Consider the following 19,648-nt stretch of genomic DNA (forward strand, 5'->3'; position numbering starts at 1 on the left):
AGTAACATCCATGGCACCTCATGAGGAGGAAAGGCAGCAGCTGTGTTTCCCCATTGCTCCTAAGGACATGATGTTCCTCGAGAGTCAGCGCTGGAAATACAGCAATAAAGGTCTCACTACACTTCCCACAGGACTGGGCCTTAAAGGACAGTAACTTTGCAATAACTCTGCATGTCTGCTCTTTCTTCACATATACAATAATTGAAGATGTAAATGCAATTCCTGAATTATTACATAATCTGTGTAGTAGAAACTAAGCTAATAAAAAGACTAATTAGAATAGATTGTACCACATAATACCAAATCCTGTTTATATTGCCACTCTGCTATATTTTTGATAAATCACTACATTCAGTCTATTGGGAGGGTGATTTTCCATTTCATCTCTCCATTGAGCAAAAAAGTGCCACGTGACTGGAGTCTGAATTTCAATTTTACCAGCATACAGTTGAACTGAATGTTATTTGGCACAATGCAGTGTACAACTGAGCCACTAAATGGCTGATTTACTAAATTATTATTAGATGAGCCCTTGCTGTTCCAAGTGAAAGTGCAGTCACTGTCTCTCTTCATGGTGTGTTCAAATTGTTCTGTGTTTAAATATTCAGCATGAGGCTAATGTGAACTGATGAACTGAGACTACAAACATTCACTTTCAATACAGACAGAGAGACAGAGATGCAACATATCATGTGGCCTGCGGAAGTGAAAATGATTTATATTTAAGGATGCTGCTGCCGACTTCCGTTACTATAAGATATTCTTAATTAGCTTTGTGTTTGAATCAGGAGTTTGGAAATGTAACTAAACAACTCCAAAGAAGAAATAGCTGCACGGACATGAAGGCTTCAGAATTCTGGTGAAGTGGTACATGAGCCTGGGTCTCTCTGCCAGTAAAGCACATGAGCTGCCACTACAGTTGCATACTTCACTGTCTTTAGTATTTGAGATGCAACTTAAAAGCATCACTTGCAATTCTGTCTGCAACAGCAGAAATCCTACAAAATGCAGATGACTGACCATGATGTGCAATCTATGACTTTTTGACATAGAGGGGAGAGGAGGGAGAAAAAAGAATATATATATATATATATATATATAATATATATAAAAGGTTTAAAAAAAAGAAACAATTTCTTTACTGCCACCTGCTGGAGTAGACAATAACCCTTCGTCATACAATAACAACAAGCATCTTCACTTAGAGGACAGTTACGGCAAGCATTTAAAATACTGTGATCTCAGATACTTACAGTAGATTAGGATTTTTTATTGGTGCTGTGTTGCCATAACAACATAAAGACAGCAGATGACTTAAGCTAAGCTTGCAAAGCAAAAGGCTGCTCATCTGGCAGTTAAAATGAATACAGTTCACTTCACAAGTTCCCCATATGGACCCTTAGTGTATGGTAATGAGGATACCATATGGTGGAAGAAAATGCACAGAGAACAATTGTGCTCTACTGGATGAGTGAAGTGAGCAGGAAGTTATGAGGAAACACAGGAGAGAGATTTCTATGTGCTCTCTAACTCACGGGTTTCTTTCAGAGCGGGGTTCTCTCTCTTCTTAATCTTCCTCTTAATATATACATGCATAGAAATGACAGAGAAACATATTGTACATTTTGCAACATCATTCATCATAAACTGTCAGCTGTGTTTGTAAATCAGCCTAGTAAGATCTTATAAATTTGTAATTCTTAAAAGGTAAAAGTGCTAAGTTTTTAGACAAAGTGCAGGAAAATTTAAGCACTTCTGACAAGTAGAAACATTAGTGGTAATCATTTTAAAAATGCTTGCATCTTTCTGCCTGCATGTTTAGCTGTAAATAATGCCGCAATGAATAAAAGCTTTAAAAAGGGGAGGGGAGGGATGAAGTGGAATAAATATTTTTTATTTCCAAAAGAATAACAAGCAATAGTTGATCAGAACCATATGCACGCTAGATTCTGCTGTAAATGTACATATGCTGTACCCTACACTGTACTAACCAGATCCTAAACCTGGTAAGACAGCTTGCTAAAGGCTGCAAAGTCAATTTTGTACTACACATGCTTCATAAAAGATGAATATAAATGCATTAGTTAGACACGGTGAGCTAAATTAGAAGGTCAGGCAGGGCTGGAAGGGCTGAAATATCACACAACCAATGACTGTAATTACTCTTTTTTTAAGTCTATTAAGTGGTGTTGTTCTATCAAGGCTCAGGGGTATAGGACATGAAGTACAAGATAAAGTAATGTGTATTTATTACTCCCACAGGATCAATTTACTAGATATTTTCAGCTCCACAGAGCAAAATACACAAATGCAGCCTTTGTTACTTTCTTCAAACTGTGGTTTGTTCCTTCAAAGCTCTGTTCCTTGAAGAGACCATGTTTACCTGTTTGGTGCCTTCCTGCCACCATCAGTTCATTGTTGCATTTTAAAATAATAACAATAAAGGATACAGGATGACACAAAGACGAGGATCAGTCTTACAGGGTGCTCAAACAAGTGGTTTGAGTTGCTCAGATGGAATGAGCAGTCGAGAAAATCCAACCCCAGGCATGATTTTTACCCCTAGGCAAAGCAGGAATCAGGAATGGAGAATGGCACAGAGCTCCTTGTCATCATGTTAGCCCTGATCTATTAAAAGTTTTGTCATAGATTTTAAATACACCATCTGCTCTAATCATTTGCTGAGTAAATGCTGACCCACTTATAAAGAAAACTCAGTGAAATGTGCATGCACGCTGTTGACCTTCAGAAAGGAACGGGCTCCTTGCCAGCCACTTGTATGAGGCTTTGCCCTTCAGCAAGCAATGTGGCTGTCTCTCAGCTCTCTCTCATTTCGGACTCTTTGTGTATTCCTGAAGACGCCCCTTCACCTCTGACATGCAGCACCCCATAAGGAGGATACTTCTATAGTAGCAGCAGGCGTTTTGGTCATCTATTTCTCAATAGCTTTGAAACTCAAAACCCGAACTTTGAAAACTGAATATTTTCAACAGGATAAATTGAAAATCAAAACCAAACAAGCCCTTCAGACAACTAACTGCCCAAATTGTTAAGAAATGCAAAAATATATATATATCCAACTGTGAAGGATTTAGTGTCAATCTTAACTCTTGTCTCACATTCCTAAAAATTTTACAGTACAGCATAGAAACCACCAAGCACATCTCATGCCTTCCTTGCTATACAGAACTCCATCAGCTCCTCTTCACATGCCTCCTCTTCCTGCCTATACTCATTATACAAGTTTTCTACGAACCCCTTTGTTACACTGGGTGGAAAACATATACATATGACTAACTTAGGTTAAAATAGCATGAAAACACAGTATCTTGGTGAGCAGACAGAGATCCATTCAGGAATTTCCACCAGGTCTGTCTGAAGCAGCAAACCTGAGTTGCTTTGTCTTCATTGCTATTTTAACCTCAGCCAGCAAGCCTAGGCCAACCCACCCACGTTCAGAGACAACCTCTGTTTGTAATATAAACAATTCTCATGTCACAATGGATAAAGGGCAAATCTCTGGGATTTCATAGGGGAAAAGACAACTGCGTTTGGCAGTCACTGGTTCCTAATAACCACCTGTCTTCTATTAGTGTCCTAATGAGGAGGTGGGGTATGTCTTGGGGTCTAATGACTGACCAGAGGAAAGGAGCTGAAGGGAAGGTGGAGCCTGGTTACGTGTGCTCTCTGCTCAGCGGGGAGGCCCCTGTGTGCTAGAGAGAGGCTCCACTTTCATCTACATGAAGGGAAACCAGAACTAAAGGTCCCTTTCAGGAAGGATGAGGGGTCTCTCAGAGAGCGCATTTAAGCAGCAGACTGGGAGGAAGAGGACGTCAGATCACAGAGGGGGTCGATGCTCTGACATGCTTCTCCAACACAGAGTGAACAATCATGAGCTTAATTTAAATAAAAGCGATGAGTTGTAAGAGTGGTGAAAATGGCAAATAAATTCTAGGAAATTGCATATAAAGAGGAATCGTTGTTATTAAATCATTTAGGATGGATGTGTTTCAAATCTAGCTCACAGTTGAAACTGTTTTACAGCTATAGCTGTGGAGTTCTAACAAAATTACAGAATCTCAACGTATCTGCCAGGGATTTATTTTAAGGATTGTAGGATGGTTACATAAATGAACCTCAATAGATTCAACATGTTGTTGTGATCTGAACTCTCCGGTGATTTCCACTGCAGTTATGTACACAGGAACCAACAACGCGTGTGTATTTGCGTGCACATATGCAAAAGCGGGAGACAGGGAGAATGCACATGCACGTGCAGACTTACTCCCCAGCTCCACAGGCAGGCTTTCTGCAGACTGCTCCTCCAGGACAACGATACAATTTCTTAACATTAGCATCATGGTTTTTCTTTTCACTTCTCCCAAGAGATCTCTGGTTTCCTCTGATCTGCCTCCTGTCTGTATTAGAAAGGAAAGACTATACTACCCCGCACACTCCTGGTACTTGATCTCACTCCAAGCTTTGGGTGCTAATCCTACCACCCCTGTACTGCTTGTTTCTCCTCTTGGTGTATGTGTCTGTGCATGTGCGTGTACAGACAGGCACATCTGCTAGTGACAACCCTAAACTGGTTGCTTTTCCTGCTCTGTACACAAAGGGAATGGAACTCTGGCCCATAGCTAGCAACGTAGCTGAGCTGCCAACATCAGCTCCCACTCCTTCTTCTTCAGAAACTATGTATTGCGTTTCTACTTTAAACACATCTCTACTTTTCAATTGTCATCTCACTACAGGAGTACATTCTCCAAAGGAATTTGGCCACTCACTGATGCCAAATTCGGCCACTGGGAGAGACAAAAAAATTCAAAATCTGGCTTTTTTCTTTGCCTACTTCCAGCAGATAGTTGGAACATTTCAAAAAGTTCATCCCAAGCATGGACACTGAGTGGTTATGAAAGTAGTGTTTCTAAACTAGCAGAGATCAAACTTCTGAAATTCAATGCCTCAATGGTTTTAGAAATGCCTGTTGACACAAATATGACTGTTAGCTCCCAAGCTCTGTAGTAAAGCACGTGCTAACATGCAGTTGGTGGCCTCAACAATTCTCCTTGACTTCGGGATAACTCACACAGCAGAATCCTCTTGTTGGTCTTGTTGGGAAGTACTGCATGCCCTTTTGAACACAAACAGTGTATTCAGTTCTGTTTCTTAAAAGATCTCTAACTCATCAGAAATGTTTCAATGGAATAAGAGACACAAACCCTAGCAGCAATTATAGAAATGTGTTTTGTTTTTCTTATTTAACAAATAAAGTACAAGGCTTTCAGCGAGCAGAAGGCAATGATATGCACTGGCAGGACAATGGGAAAAATGGAAGAAAGGATATTTAAAACTCTGAGCTCTCCTCTCTGCTGTCTTACTCTGTCTCTCTCATACATTTGCCCTCTCTGCCTGTGGTTCCACTGTGGAAGCCATATGGCTTCCAACTCTTTTCTAAGTAGCCACTGAGAATTGTCTATAGTGGAATACTGCCAAAGCCCTTCCTGGTTTAATGACATGGGGAAGAGCGCTGTGCAGTGCTCACCCAGCACAGAGACTCGCTGCGTCCTTGATTATGATTCTGGAGCCAGCAAGCGATGCTGGGAATTGAACCATCAGTGCCTCAAATGCAGAAGTCGACATGTGCCAACCCCTGCTGCATTCAGCCTCTGTGTGTGGCATATTAATGAGTCTTGAACTTGAGGTCCAACCTTCAAGCTTGCACACAAAGAATTATCCAAAGACAAAAAAAAGAGAAAAAGGAAAAAAAAAAAAAAAAAGAAAAAAAAGGTCCTCTTCATCCCTCTAACCTTGCAAAGATACTAGTTTCTTCCCTAAGTTTGTTCAGTTCTTTAAGCAGTAACTTTTTCTTTCAGGGCATCAGTTGCACTTCTGCCTCTATAAATACAATTTCTCTTGATTTAAAGACTTGAAAATCTATCTTGAAAAAGTACTCAGAACAAATACATTAAGCCAAAAGGGTATGTGAGGGGACAGATGACTCAGTATTAACCTTCTTTCTCATACCCTATCCATAATACCTGCTAAATATTGGAGTCAGGATATGGAGCTAGATGAAGCTTTCTTCTGCCTGTTTTTGTTTTATGACACTAGATAGCAGAAATGTGTGATTATTAGTGAGGGAACAGTCTCAGTTGAAATGGGAAAAAGGAGGATGTAGAGCCTCATGGCTACTTTCCCATACCAGAAGAAAAAAGAAAAAAAAAAAAGCATTGCTGGACGACCCCCTCAATGCCATAGGCATCTGAAAGGGAGACCAATACCTGTGGAAATCAGTGCTGCATTTCAGCATCCACGTGCATAACCCAATCTGGAATTGCTCAGTCTTTTTTATACTTGAATTTTCTCATTTAGAAACAGAAGCCACAAGCATTTACTAGTCAGCTGGAACATTGGATACAGGGAAATTTGCAGCATTTCTTTTGGTCTTGCAGATAGCTGGTACGTAATGAAGGCTGACCTCTAATTTTCTAAGAAACAATTCCTCTCTGTGTGCCTGTTTAGTGACAGAAGCACAGTACAGATGAAAGATCCCCTCCAGAAGGATGCTCTCTTTCTTTGGAAAGGGTTGCACCTCTGGAGGGAAATCTGACAACCTATGAAAGCTGTCCTGCTGCAAATCTGTCCAAAAGTCAGAGAAAGGGACAGCTTGTAGAGGATGAACGGAGCCAATGTAAAATGTAACTCTCCAGGACAGCATGTTTCTCTAGTGGTAAGAGGGAAGGACAACACATGATCGACCCCCAAACCACAGCCTATAGCCTTCCTAAGCAAAGATAAAAGACTTAACATGCCTTTAAAAAATCACATATTGAATTTCATTTCTGTCAAGAAATAAAGTAAGTTACAGTGTTCATGATCTCTTCTCACCTTAGAAACACTTTAGAAATGTTAACTAACCAAAGCCCACAACAATCCCCAATAAAAGCCTATGTACAGCTCAGGAAGCTATGGAAGGAAGGTCATAAGATTTATCCAGTCACACAGGCTATACTGGACGTGCATTATTTAAGGGGTCTGGCCTGAAACATCAGCTAAAGCACTGTTCTGTGTCTCAGGTCTGCAGCAATGAACATTGAGCAACCCTATTTCAAATACCTCCACTTTTTCTGCAGCATATCTCAAACCTCACCGCAAATACTTGTCTGAGCAAGGTGCTCTGAAAGCACAGCATGGCAAAGTAGCAAGAATGGATGTGAGTGCAGACCCAGACAGCATGTTCACAGTATAAGACAGAAGTACCAGAAGCCTCGTGAACTACTCTTTTTTTTTACTCAGCTTTTACTTGAAAGAAATTGACAAAGTCTCCCACTTATTTTGATGTGAATGAACACCAAATCATTTTGCTTCACATTGCTCTGATTATTTTAGAGATCCTGAAATACATCAGTACACTATTATTATCTTAAAACAACACATGGTGCAGCAGCACTAGACACATATTCCCTGAAGACCCAGATTACTTGATTTCATCAATGGTGAACTCAAAATTATGCAGGTATTACTGCGATACCAAAACTGAGAAGCATCGTTCTGCTATGAGTAAGCCACTCAGGTTCTAAAATACCAACCAAAAATGTGCTCTTTATAACATATTTCAGAAGGCAGAGTAAGATTTGATTTTAAGGTAGGCAGGAGTTTTTTGAGTCAGCAGTGACTCAGAAAGTCAGAGAAGTCTCATAACGCCTATAATGAAAGTTGCTTGACTGGACTTCATTGGCCATGCCTCTCCTTCAGCTTAACTGTTTGGGTAGCAAACCTGGACCATTACATTTACAGAAATACTTGCATTTTCAGGGAAAAATTCAAAAAGGCTTACTTTCAAACAAAAGCATGCAGTAAACAGTTTTGCCGTATTTAATAAAACAATAAACTTTGTGCTGACCTTTGGCAAGCGTTCGGGGTCACCAGGGTGCCGGGGGATAACCTTCTGTAACCTTTGGAAACCATAGTCAATGGTGGGTTCGTTCAGAGCTGAAACAACAAACAAGGTGATGTGACAAGTGCATAGCAAGCAGGCTCTGTTGCGCTGGAACAATTGGCAATGCATTGCAAAACCAAGTAAAGGATCACAGCAAACTCTCCTTTTACTGAAATCAGCACAGACTATGAAGTTTTGGTTCAAACACTGTTTGAGGTTGGTTCTGAGGCTTTGGTTCAAACAGCAATGCAAACCTTCCCCCTTGTGTGCCCATGACAAGGTTGCTAGAAAATTTGTGGATGTTGTGTACACACAATATTTCAAAATAGAAAGCAATTATGATCTCTAAAAGCCATGATGAAATTCATCTGATAAATGCTTTGCACTCTGTGTTTCGCGTTGTTTTTGTTTTTTTCCTCCTATTTTCATGTTATGAGGAAGGTCCTTTGCGATGGGAAGACAAAAGAAGTAACTACTAGGGAGCCTCTCTTGTTCCAGATTCTATGATACATTTCATACGTTCCATGTGCAATGACCATGTATAATTTTGTTGTGAACTACAGACATTTGTCCTGGCAGAGGCTTTATTTTTCACTCATCTAAATGAAGTAAATGACATAATTCCCCTTGATTTCAGCAGCCCAGGTCATACCCAATCAGTGCTAAACTGTTCCAAAAGACCTAATGAATTTAAAAAGACTCATCTTTCCCTGGTCCTTGTCCAGTAAAATGGAGTAGAGAAATGGTGGAGGTAAAACACTTGAATCGTCATGAGAAAGCTGGCCTCTCTGCATTAATCACAGCTCTGACTGTGCCAAGCCTTTAAGCACATGCTTATCTGTAAGCACATACTTAAACCCATTTGATTTCAGCAAAGCAAATTTGAGCATATTATATTTTTCATATGATTGCCTGTAATTACAGGGGACTGCATTGAATGACCTTCTAGCTATATTTCCAGTCATATGATCACTTTAAAACTCAGATGTTAGTGAGACTTCAACATGTGCTTAAAATTTCCTAAGTGCTTTGGTGAACTAGAACAAGAGTCAAGCATTCTCAAGTATCTCTAAACAGCAGCACATCATGACTCTCCCATGCCAGTAGAGACAACTAAACTTTCTACAGCAATTTGTTAGCAATTTTTTTTTTGAGTTCAGTGAAAAAAATGTAGATTTTTTTTTCCAGTATGAAACTTTATATTTTTAGTCTTTTTTTGGTGGGAAGGAAACCTAACAGTTTATTGTTGGGGGAAGGAGGGGGGAGGCAGGCAGGGGGTTGGAGATTCACTTTAAAGTTTTTCTTAAACATATTTTGCCTTACCTTATTAATCACAAAAATATTTTTTGCAAAAGCTCTGCCTATGAAATTATGAAGACATCTTGCACCTTACATTATGGTGGTTTTATTATGAACTTTATTAAGGGGCTTGAATAATGCCATCTGATTCATGCGAAAAGATTAAGCATCAGTGTGCCTCCCAGTCTCACTTTGTGTAAGCACTTCTTCGTGGCTCAGTGAGTTACACGGCTCCATCAGTCTCATCAAATGTGGAACAATTTGTCCATATTTCCACTTTTTAAGTGAAGAGCACTTTTTTTTTTTTTTCCATACTGCTAACATTAAAGATTGTCAGCCAGACCATACTGTTGTCATGAAAGTAATATCCTGTCCCTGGCTTGTTTTTAATTAATTGCTGTTCCATAAACAATCTCACAAAACTGTACAGTTTTTAAAGAAACTGTTCCATTTAAACTATTATTTTCTAACCACATTTCTACAGTGGATAGTCATACTGGCAACCAAAGGGTCAGATTTTTGTCTTCCTGGGCTGTCAGAACATCCCAGCTCCATGAGCAGGCCCAGCAATGCCACTGCAAATTGAGACAGAAGGAAGGTGATGTAGGGAAATACCAGATCTACCCAACAGCAGTCAGCCAGAAATGTACAGCTGATGGGGGCTGGCTGGAGGTGCACAGAGTCCAGCAGAATCTCAGCATTTCTCTAATACCAGAAGTAAATATTCTGAGCATATCTTGAAATGACTTTTACAGTATTATGGTAACACCAGATTAGAAATCTTTCAGGATGTTACCTTCTGAGCTATTGTCAGAAGTTCTCAGTTACCCCAAAGATCCTGGTGTACCTCCAGTCTTCTATTTCTTTTAATGCATTTCCCTTTATCGGAAATATCTGAATTTGATCTTCTGTTTATATTCAGGTCATCACATGGAAGGGGTGAGAATAAAGCTTTTCCCCTGCTTGTGCCCTTTTCCTTTTTTGAATGGTTGGACCTTTCTTTTATTTTTCCAAGTGTTTCCTTTCACACCCTGGCCACACACTGTCCACTCTGTTTTGTAGTTTTGCAGAAAATATCATGGTATGTGTGTTTGTAAACATCTGATTTCATTACCTTTGAGTTTCCTTACATGGCTTCCTGCTGCTGACCCATGTAGTTTAGACCTTCTTCAAATTTTACAGTAAATTAATTTACTGCTCTTTATATTTATTATCAAAACTACTCTGAGAAGATTAAAAAAAAAAAACAAACCACCACTGTTATAATTTACATTTCTTTTGCAAATACGTTAGAAGATTTTAGCATGCTTCTGTCAAATGTGTTTCTTCTTTAATTCATTCTGGTTTATGGCCATTTTCCCCTTACATCCTTTGGGAAAGTAGTTACTAAATTCTGCAATATCATAAATGGAGGCCAGTTTTGAAATCCCCCCAGAGATGGCAGTCATTTTCTCATATCTTCCCACACATTCAACACATTTGAAATCCACAGAGTATTTCCTGTGAGTATTTTCTGAACTAAATGACCAAAAAAAAATGTTAATTTTATGGTCCAATCTCACAAGGCATCAAGCATCCTCTGAGAGATATTGAAAACTTTCTGCCTCAAATACCTTAAGCTTTACTTTAGTGGTGGGGAAAAGGCTGCACACAGCAAATTGCTAGAGTGGGTGGGTCCTGAGCAGTAGTTGTCAAATATCACTCATTAGTCCATATCCATTCAACCCTTGCAATCTTAGATAGAAATTTAAAAAAATAAAAACAACAACAAAAAAAACCACTTCACTGCCTGAACATCCAGCCACAGATTGGACAATATCAACCCTCCATTCCTCCATTCCTAATCTCATTTATAATCCAAGTCAAATGCAATTAGTCATATCTCAGAGCAAGAGCCTTGTTTAAATATTTAACCTCAAATTCAGCATGGATGACACACCAGTTCCTGTGTCAGTAGCTGGCAAAACTCCAAATAAAAGGTTATATTCTAATCTCCTGGCATTGCAGAAAAGCCAGCTCTCAGCCCACCATTCACAGCAGCTAACACACAAGGTGAGATACCAGCTTCGTGCAAGGTTTTGTCTCTGTCCCCTGGGAGCATAAGGCTGGTCTCTGCCTTTGAAGTCCATTCACAACAACACTTTTCCCAGTGCTCTAATTCAAAGAACATTTTATTTTCCTTGATTGGAAAAAAGAATCAATAAGGAATACAAACTCGCTGTTTATGTTCTTGACATCCATACATTAAAAACAAGCTAACACATACTGTACTTAAAATGCATTCCCATTACCCTAAATTTTAAAAGTAGTATTGAAAGTACTACTAACTTTAAAAACTGTATTAAATTCAAATAGGTCCCAAGGCTAATGGAAGCAATTTGTATACCAACCCAAACTGACTGGCCCACTTTTCAAAATACAGGTATGATAATCTTGCGGTTTTAAAAGGACATTTAAATTGAAAGACTGTGAATTTAGTACATAATTATACCAATAGAACCCTTTAACTTGTCAACTTGTAAATCTAAAAGGCTATCAATCATTTCTAAAGAGGAAATAAACCTTAAAATTCTTTGATTGACAGTGCTTACTTTTTATGTGAAAAAAAAGGAGTAAAGTGGCCAGAAATCCATTTACAAAAGTACATTGTTTTACATAGGTGAGTAAAAAGCCAATAATTACACCTCCAAAAGACATATAAATCAAAGTAAGTACTTTTCCCTCACTTACATATTTTAAGTTGCAGTAAACTTCAGGTAACTTTTTATTAAAATACTTTTCCAAATGCAAAGCTTATTGAAGCCATTAATAGAGTAGCATTTTCATTTAAGCTAATATAATCATTTTTGCAAATACAAGATTTAAGCCATTTTTCTCCTTCCAAACAATAAACTTTCAGCCTGTCTCTTGTGTGAATTAGCTAAAATTACACCCAGGTGTACAAAATCTGTCTATCTATCCTAGTGTATGAGTTAAGGCACAATATTTATTATTCTTACCATTTTATGAATTACTTCTTAAACCCTTGAGGAAGAACTTTCTTTCAAATTAGACTCTAACAGAATAAGCCATGAAGCTCTTTACGCAGCAAGTCTAAAGCCATAACTCCCAAAATCTAAGGCTTTTAATCAAGAAAATGTACAATGCCTATGGAAATAAGGATGCATACGTTATATTCATCTTTTCAAAGTCCAACTTATTTTTCAACAGAAATGCTGCTTACACCTCTGAGAAAAATATTTCCACCATAACTGTAACTTCAAATTCTGCTCAAATAATTTTAATAACTGCATGTAGATAACCCACCATCTTAAAAAGTCTTTCTCTCCTTTTGTTTTTTTTAACTAGTCAGTGGAAGGCTTTTTTTTTTTTAATATTTCACATAATGAATTCCTACTGTGTCAATAAAGCTTTGGTCGTTAATTGAATGACTGTCTGATGTATCTTAGAGAGGAATTTGTTTCTCTGGCCATGCTGCCAACTTACAGCAGAATGATCGACACTTAATATCAGCAATTAAAAGGACCTGTTCAAATATCGTATGGAATTCGTAGCTTGGGGTAGTGTAGGAGAACTCTTCACTGAGGAAAACTCATTCGGTGAATACAGAGAGTAATTGAATTAGACACATTTTAACATTATTATTCAAAGAAAAATAAACACACACTACATAGAAGCATTATGGAAATATTTCAGAACGTAAACCATATCCAGTTAATTTGTTTCCCATGCATTCATGGTTTCATTTATTCCTTTTATTTCTCGGCCCTTGTTTCTTTTTCATCCTGTTTGACCCAAAACCAATGAGAAAGTAGCACTTAGACCTACGAACTTCCCGTTTTCTTTTCCACTGGAAAAGGCTGCAAGAGGAGAGAAGGGACTCTACAGGCTCAAATAACAGAAATGAAAAGATACCACAAAAGTCTGAAGGTTACAGACAAATTGGCCTTAGGTCCACAGGTCTATCAGTCCCTATTCCAGATGAGAAATCTGGTCTTGATTGTTTTAAGTGAAACTCCCAGGGAAGGGCTGCAAGTGGGAACTAAATGTCCCACACTGCTTGTTTCTGTGGAGCACCAGAGAGTTGCTGGTTTTCTTGGAAAGACAGAGGCATCATAGGGGAAAGTTTGCAGAAGGCAAGAATAACCTGCAGAAGTGGAGTGCTATAATGGCTGTAGATCACACCACGGGTTGTGGCTAAAACAATGGCATGGAATAAGATTCTTTAAGCTCTACCTTTGTCTGCACAAGAATCCACTTTCTTTAAATTTGGTCCTACAACAGAAGGATGTTTCAAGTCCTGAATTATGATGTCAAAGAGACAGGGCTTTGGTGTCTTCAGTGCAGTTGTTTTGAGTTTTTTCCTGTCTGCTGAGAGAATCTTCACCAACACATAAATAGAAGTTGACTCTGTGTCCAAGACACAGTTACGTGTCTCAACACCTCATAGCCATAAAAGACTATGAAGAACTCCATACAAAAAAGCTGCAGCAGACTCATGGCAATGAGGGCCAGGAACAGATTTAACATGTCTGTGCCCAATAATTAAATTAGGCTAGAATATTTGAAGGCACAGAGAATTAATGTTTTAAATAAAATCAAGGGCAGCTAAGGACTTCTTTTCTTCTGGACACAGACTCACCTCCAGCAACTCAGATGCCAACCTCTAGAATCATCTCTCTTCTTTTCTGATCTGTACTTCTGACTGTATTTCCCCACTGTGCAGCATGGGGTGCACGTGGCACCAAATGAGAGTAGTCTCTTGAACGGCTCTGGCTTCTGACTCTCCACTCTTACTGAGCATGGACTTTACAAGGAGACAGAAAGTGGCAGGTCCTGCCTGTTGTAAAGGCAAGATACTGCCACGGAACTGATCCAGGGTGTTTGCATTTGCTAACAGCCTCTGGCTTCTGCCTCCAGGCTTTGGGTGATTTTTGCTAGAAGCTCCTAACTAACAGAAATAAATCCTCGACTCTGAGAGACAGCTGCTCGGGATAGGACAGGATAGACCATATTTTTATTAAGCTCTCGGTGCCAAAATGTCTTGCTAGGGCCCTGCAGTACAGCAATACTAACAATGGATGATATTAACAAAGCAACATCTTGATGTGGCATGCTGTAAGCAAACCCTACCCAACAACTCTTATGCATAGTGGTCTCTTTTTGCCTGCTATACAAGACAGCAAGATAAAAACACTTCAAAACCCCATCATCACATATAAAAAAAAGTCTGTTTTGCAAATCTCCTTGCAAAGGCTATTCCTTTGCTAATTAAAGGTCGTTAAATGAAAACATGCAAGCATTTGAGCTATTTGTTGTTGTTGTTGTGAATTTGGCTTGCTTTTTATAAAGTTTCCTTTCCACTGACTTTCCCTGGAGTGTTTATTCCCACAAGCAATGGAAAACGGAAGTGGGTGGGACAGCGAGAGCCTGCACAGAAAGGTTGGAGCTAGAAAGGCCCTTCCAGGGCTAACTCAGAATTTCCTTGCTTTTCTGGCCTCACTACTCCCTCACTTAAACATATTCTTGCACACTGAATTTCCCTTTTAAAAACCTAACTGTGACAAGATATCATATTTTTAATTGGAAATAGAGATAGCAATATTCAAAATGTAATTCTCATATCTTATTACCATCTTATGTCCAAAAAGACAACACGTGTATGTACCAAGCAATAAGAAAAATGTAGAGCCAAGTCAAATAATAAATCTAACACCTAGATCTCTTGAGTTTTCCTAGTGACTGCTCTTTACTTGAACTAAAGATGCAATAGGCCAGCTTTTGAGGCAGCTCCAGTGTGTTCATCAGTGTTATTACAAACATGATAGACAGCGTGATATTTTCTTCCTGATAACAATTTTTCTCCAGCAACTAAGAACCAGAGGAGACATTCCCTGCCCACCTAGCCCAGTCTCTGCAGGCAGTGGGGGTGCTGAAGATGCAAGGAATGCATGTCTTGAGCCCAAATTTTGTTATGAAAGTTATGGAATTAAATTACTTGATCTGTCTAGCAAGGATCATGTGTTGGTTTCTCAAAATACATTAACTCCGAATGTTCACTCTTAGGAACCCACAGCCTGGCTAGGGGAAAAAAAGAAAAAAAAAAAAAAAAAAGAAAGAGTCAAACAATTTGTGAGCTTTGCAGTTTCTTCTATCTCTAACTGCACTGACCTCTTGTCTAATGGGGAAAATTTGAACCTAAGGGAGTCTGAACCAGAGTACAGTTTCAGGAACTGGAATTTGAACATACCAATTTCAGAACAGGCTCATAGAATTCACTAAGAATATGTATACAGAGGGCCAGGAAATTAATGCATCTTGGTTACTTCATCTAGTCATCTGGGCTAATTGATGCGTCTTTAGCAGCCATTGTAAAAAGGGAATAAACAGTATTTACATGTGAACAGTCTCCTATGTCAGACACATTCTGGTAATATGTGAGCACACAGCAAAAAAATTACTGAAAATGCCTAGATCTCAATGGATTACTGCTTCTTTTAAATAAATGTGCTGTCATACACACAAGCGCAAAAACACATACAGGCCAAGATTTAAAATAATGGCTGCCTAAGGTTGGCTTTAAGGTCTATATTTAGGTCTACTTAAAAACATTTAAAAAATAGACCCTGTATTTGTTTTTAAACTGTTGGCTCAGAAACAGATAGAGAGATGTACCATAGGAAATGCTAAAATGTCACCTCATGTAACCTTTTCTTTCATTTTTAATATGCTTATTTTCAACATTTTTCTTGTGCATGGACTCCTCAGATTCCACAATGTACACACAGATGCCTTTTAAATTTTCATAGAGAGAATTTGGTGTCGGGGTATAAGTCGTTTCCTTTTGTTACCCTTCACTAACTCCTTTGAGGTAGACAGTATTGAAAAACATTGTTGTAGCATGTTGGTATGTGGACGTATTTTCTTTTGAATAGTCCCTCTTTCTCTTTTAACCCCGCTATTTCTCATCTTCTTTTCAGATTATAAAAAAAGATTATCAGGGTATGCAATGCATAAATGAAAAATACAGTGTCCTGCCTGAGCACCAAAGCCATTCCTATTATAAACCATCTTAGCATAATTTGGCTGTTTCTCAAAATTGTAGACTTCTGATGTACAAATGCACTATTGTCAGAGTAAAAGAATCTTCATGAGAGAAAACTGGAAAAACACCAGCTATCACATCCAAAATGTCTGCAAATGAGATTCATGGAGAAGAACAGGTAGACCTGAATCACAAAAATGAGATGAATTGTGCCTAGGTGTAATGAGCATTGCATTCTCAGAAGAGACTGACCTCCTGTGAGGTTTAATTTAAATCTTTAATCCTTCTTCATAACTAAGCTTAAATCCCTTGAGAAAACAATAGTTTCCAAACATCTTCATTGCTAAACATTAACTTTGATTCGTCTACATGAAATAGCGATAAGGCTACTCACTCGAAAGCAAAAGGACCATTTTGGCTGTAACCTGGGTGATGCAGCAAATTGTTTTAAATTAAAACAGTTACGTTTGTTGTTTGTAACATTTAAATAGTAATGCGTAATTGGAGAGCTCTCAGTAGTGTCTGATTTTAGCAGCCATTATATCACCTGCTTCTGTAACTGTTCAGACTTTTTTCACAAAAATTTTGACAACAACTGTTATCAAGGATAAAAAAAAAAAATCATACCAGCCTGTCTGATAAACATGTTTCCCTGCCCTCACACCCCAGTGAGCACTGTGACACTATACTTTTATCATCTAGTGTGTGCTCAGAATGAGCTTAGAACAGCAATTGCCAGGAATAGGCAGGCGATAAACTGCATTGATTTAACACATCTTGTTTTCAATCATGCTCGGATTTTCTGAGCACGCATTTTTCCTGTACTCTGGCTTGTAGCTTTTATCTGACGAGCTGATCCCTTTTCACTGGAAAATGAAAAGGTCGCACAATAAGACACGGTTTACTGGAACTTGAGCACGCACCAGGGAAAGTATTTTAGATAAATACTGTCAGACATAGTGGAGCTGAATTTCAACAACACAATTGCTAAACAACAATACTTATTACTCTCTAGAACAAGCCTACAAGCAACTTATGGCTCACAGTAGGGGAGATCTCAGAGTTAGGCTCAATAGTTGAAGAAGCCTTATTCAAGCCTCTTTAAAGATGCACTATTGCTTTTGCCTTACATGCACTGACTAGCCATACCTCAGGACCAAATTAAATGCCTCTTAACTGCTTTCCTAGGTAATTTGTAAATGACAGCAAGCCGTACCAGTAACTTTTTTCTTCTTTATTTATTTATTGGTGATAGAAGTGCAGTAGACTACGTAACTCGTTTAACTGAATCACATGGGGTACTGGGTGGTGTTCAAACTAAAATTATCCATATGTGAGAGTAATTTAACTGAAACGGACTAATTAGGCAAGGTGAGTTGCTGAGGGGGTCAGTAAACAAACAAGGAATAACATGGCACGACCTGTCTATGAATGACCAGGATAGAGCAAACACATAATGACAATTTTAATTTATTTTTCCCCCCATCTGAAGCGACTGTAAAGATCCTGACCAATACAGCACTGGAAGCAAAATATCTTTAGCTATTCCTACCAGAAGGGGCAAGTGTACTTAGTGCAGCACCTAAACCTACCAAATCCACCTCTTTTTTTTTTTTTTTTTTTTGCCTGGAAGAAATCTTTTTAAAACTCAGAAAAGTGGGCTTCCCATCCTTCTCCCCCTTCTAGACTTTGGAAGAGACTTATCTTTGTGAATGCTTCCCAGATTGCTCCCCTTTTCCAGCACCCTTCCTCAGGAACAGGACCCCATTTTTCATGGACCCCAGACCTTCCCCCTCATTTACAGGTGCCAAAACTCCTGCCCAGCTCCTTAATGAATAACACGGGCTGCAAGTGAGGATGGCAGGTTCAACAGAAGGATTCCTTCCACACAGGCTATTTGCTGTGGCGGCAGCGGGTTCAGCTGTACTGTGTTATACTGAACAAATTGTGTCCTGCTAGTGAATAGCACAAACAGTTGATATTCACAGGTGAAAGCAACCCTTCCTGCCTTTTCCCTTTTCCCTGAATATATCATCATGCACTGCTTTTGATAACACTTGTACACAGTTCCTCAATTTTTGCAAAAATAAACCAGGGGTGAGGAACTCCAGCCCAATCCCATCTGCAATTTAGGAGAAAGAGGCCAGCCTTCCCTGGGCTCTGGTCACCAAGACACCAGCAGCTGCTGGCTCAGCTCAGCTCTAACAGCTGAGACACAGCAATACCTCCCAGTCCTTGTGGAAGTCTGAAATACAAAGGGATGTCCCTAAAATACAGCATCATCCCCACAAGCATCCTTCCCATTTTTCAGCAAGGGCTGAAAATATTTACATTTTCTCTGCTTCTCATACATGATTACTGAGATGGGGATGCTCTCCTAAGGATTCTATGATTCTCCTAAATGCGCTTATTAGTCACTCAGGCCCAGTGTAAACTCATCTCAAATTCACTTTGCCCAAGATCCTTAACCACTGTAAAGCAGAACTGTTTTGTCAATTCTTCTGAAACGACACTGAATTTTACTGGTTGGGGGTGAGCTTCTATTTTTCATATACACATCAGATAGCCAAGCCTCCGCCTCTAGTCGGATATATCCATCTTTCTCGGATGTTCTGCTCACATTGTAAGACTGACAGAATGAATATGGTAAATAATATTTAAATTATGTTTTGAATTATAATTTTAAATAGGCAAGTCACAAGCAAAGTGATAGACCTCAAGACAACTATAAAGTAAAATTCAACTTTGTATGCAAGGCCACTTTATGTTCAGCCCTGTGAGCCTATCTGCAAGAAAACTCATACAAGCATTGATTTCTCCCTCTCACCTGGCAAGTTTTTTTTTGCTAGACAAGGAAGTTGAAAATCTGTGCTGCATTTTTAGGATTATCTCACGCAACACAGGCAGAATTCTGATATGTCTTCTTCATTAAGTGCTCATAATCCCAGAAATGAAAGTAACTCATTTCTTCCCAGGGTGCCTGTTAACTGAGAAACGCATCTTAATTGAATGCACAGATCAGTTAACCATCTCCAGATTCAGAAACCATTAGTGCCCCATTTGCACAGCAGCACGGCTGGCAGGTCTTCTCCCTCCACTGCGCTTGAGGGGAATCTGGGATTCAGCAGAGGAGGGGAGGTGCTGGAGGTGATGAGCAAGCACCGGCAAGGGCTTACACTCATGACAAAATGAGTGCTCTGGGGCCGAGCAGGCCTTTGCTAAATTGTCAGCTCTAGATCACCTTGCAAGTCAATTACAGAGAAATCAACAAATTCTGCAATTCTGCCCCCAAATACTAGTTAAGGAGCCTCCAAACACGCCTAAAGAGAGATGGAACCCGGAGCCTCACAGGCATAAGAGAA

At 39.2% G+C, this 19,648-nt stretch overlaps 1 protein-coding gene across 5 annotated transcripts in view; it reads right to left on the reverse strand.

Moving 5' to 3' along the window:
* EBF1 (EBF transcription factor 1) overlaps positions 1 to 19,648 on the reverse strand; it is a 273,984-nt gene that overhangs the window by 25,113 nt on the left and 229,223 nt on the right. For all 5 annotated transcript variants that reach the window (XM_035559572.2, XM_035559571.2, XM_035559574.2 and 2 more), the window contains exon 11: positions 7,907 to 7,995. In XM_035559572.2, the coding sequence (XP_035415465.1) occupies positions 7,907 to 7,995 (89 nt within the window). The remainder of the gene's footprint in view (positions 1 to 7,906; positions 7,996 to 19,648) is intronic.

The sequence above is a fragment of the Cygnus atratus genome, chromosome 14 (genome assembly GCF_013377495.2).
Source record: "Cygnus atratus isolate AKBS03 ecotype Queensland, Australia chromosome 14, CAtr_DNAZoo_HiC_assembly, whole genome shotgun sequence".
Taxonomy (NCBI): domain Eukaryota; kingdom Metazoa; phylum Chordata; class Aves; order Anseriformes; family Anatidae; genus Cygnus; species Cygnus atratus.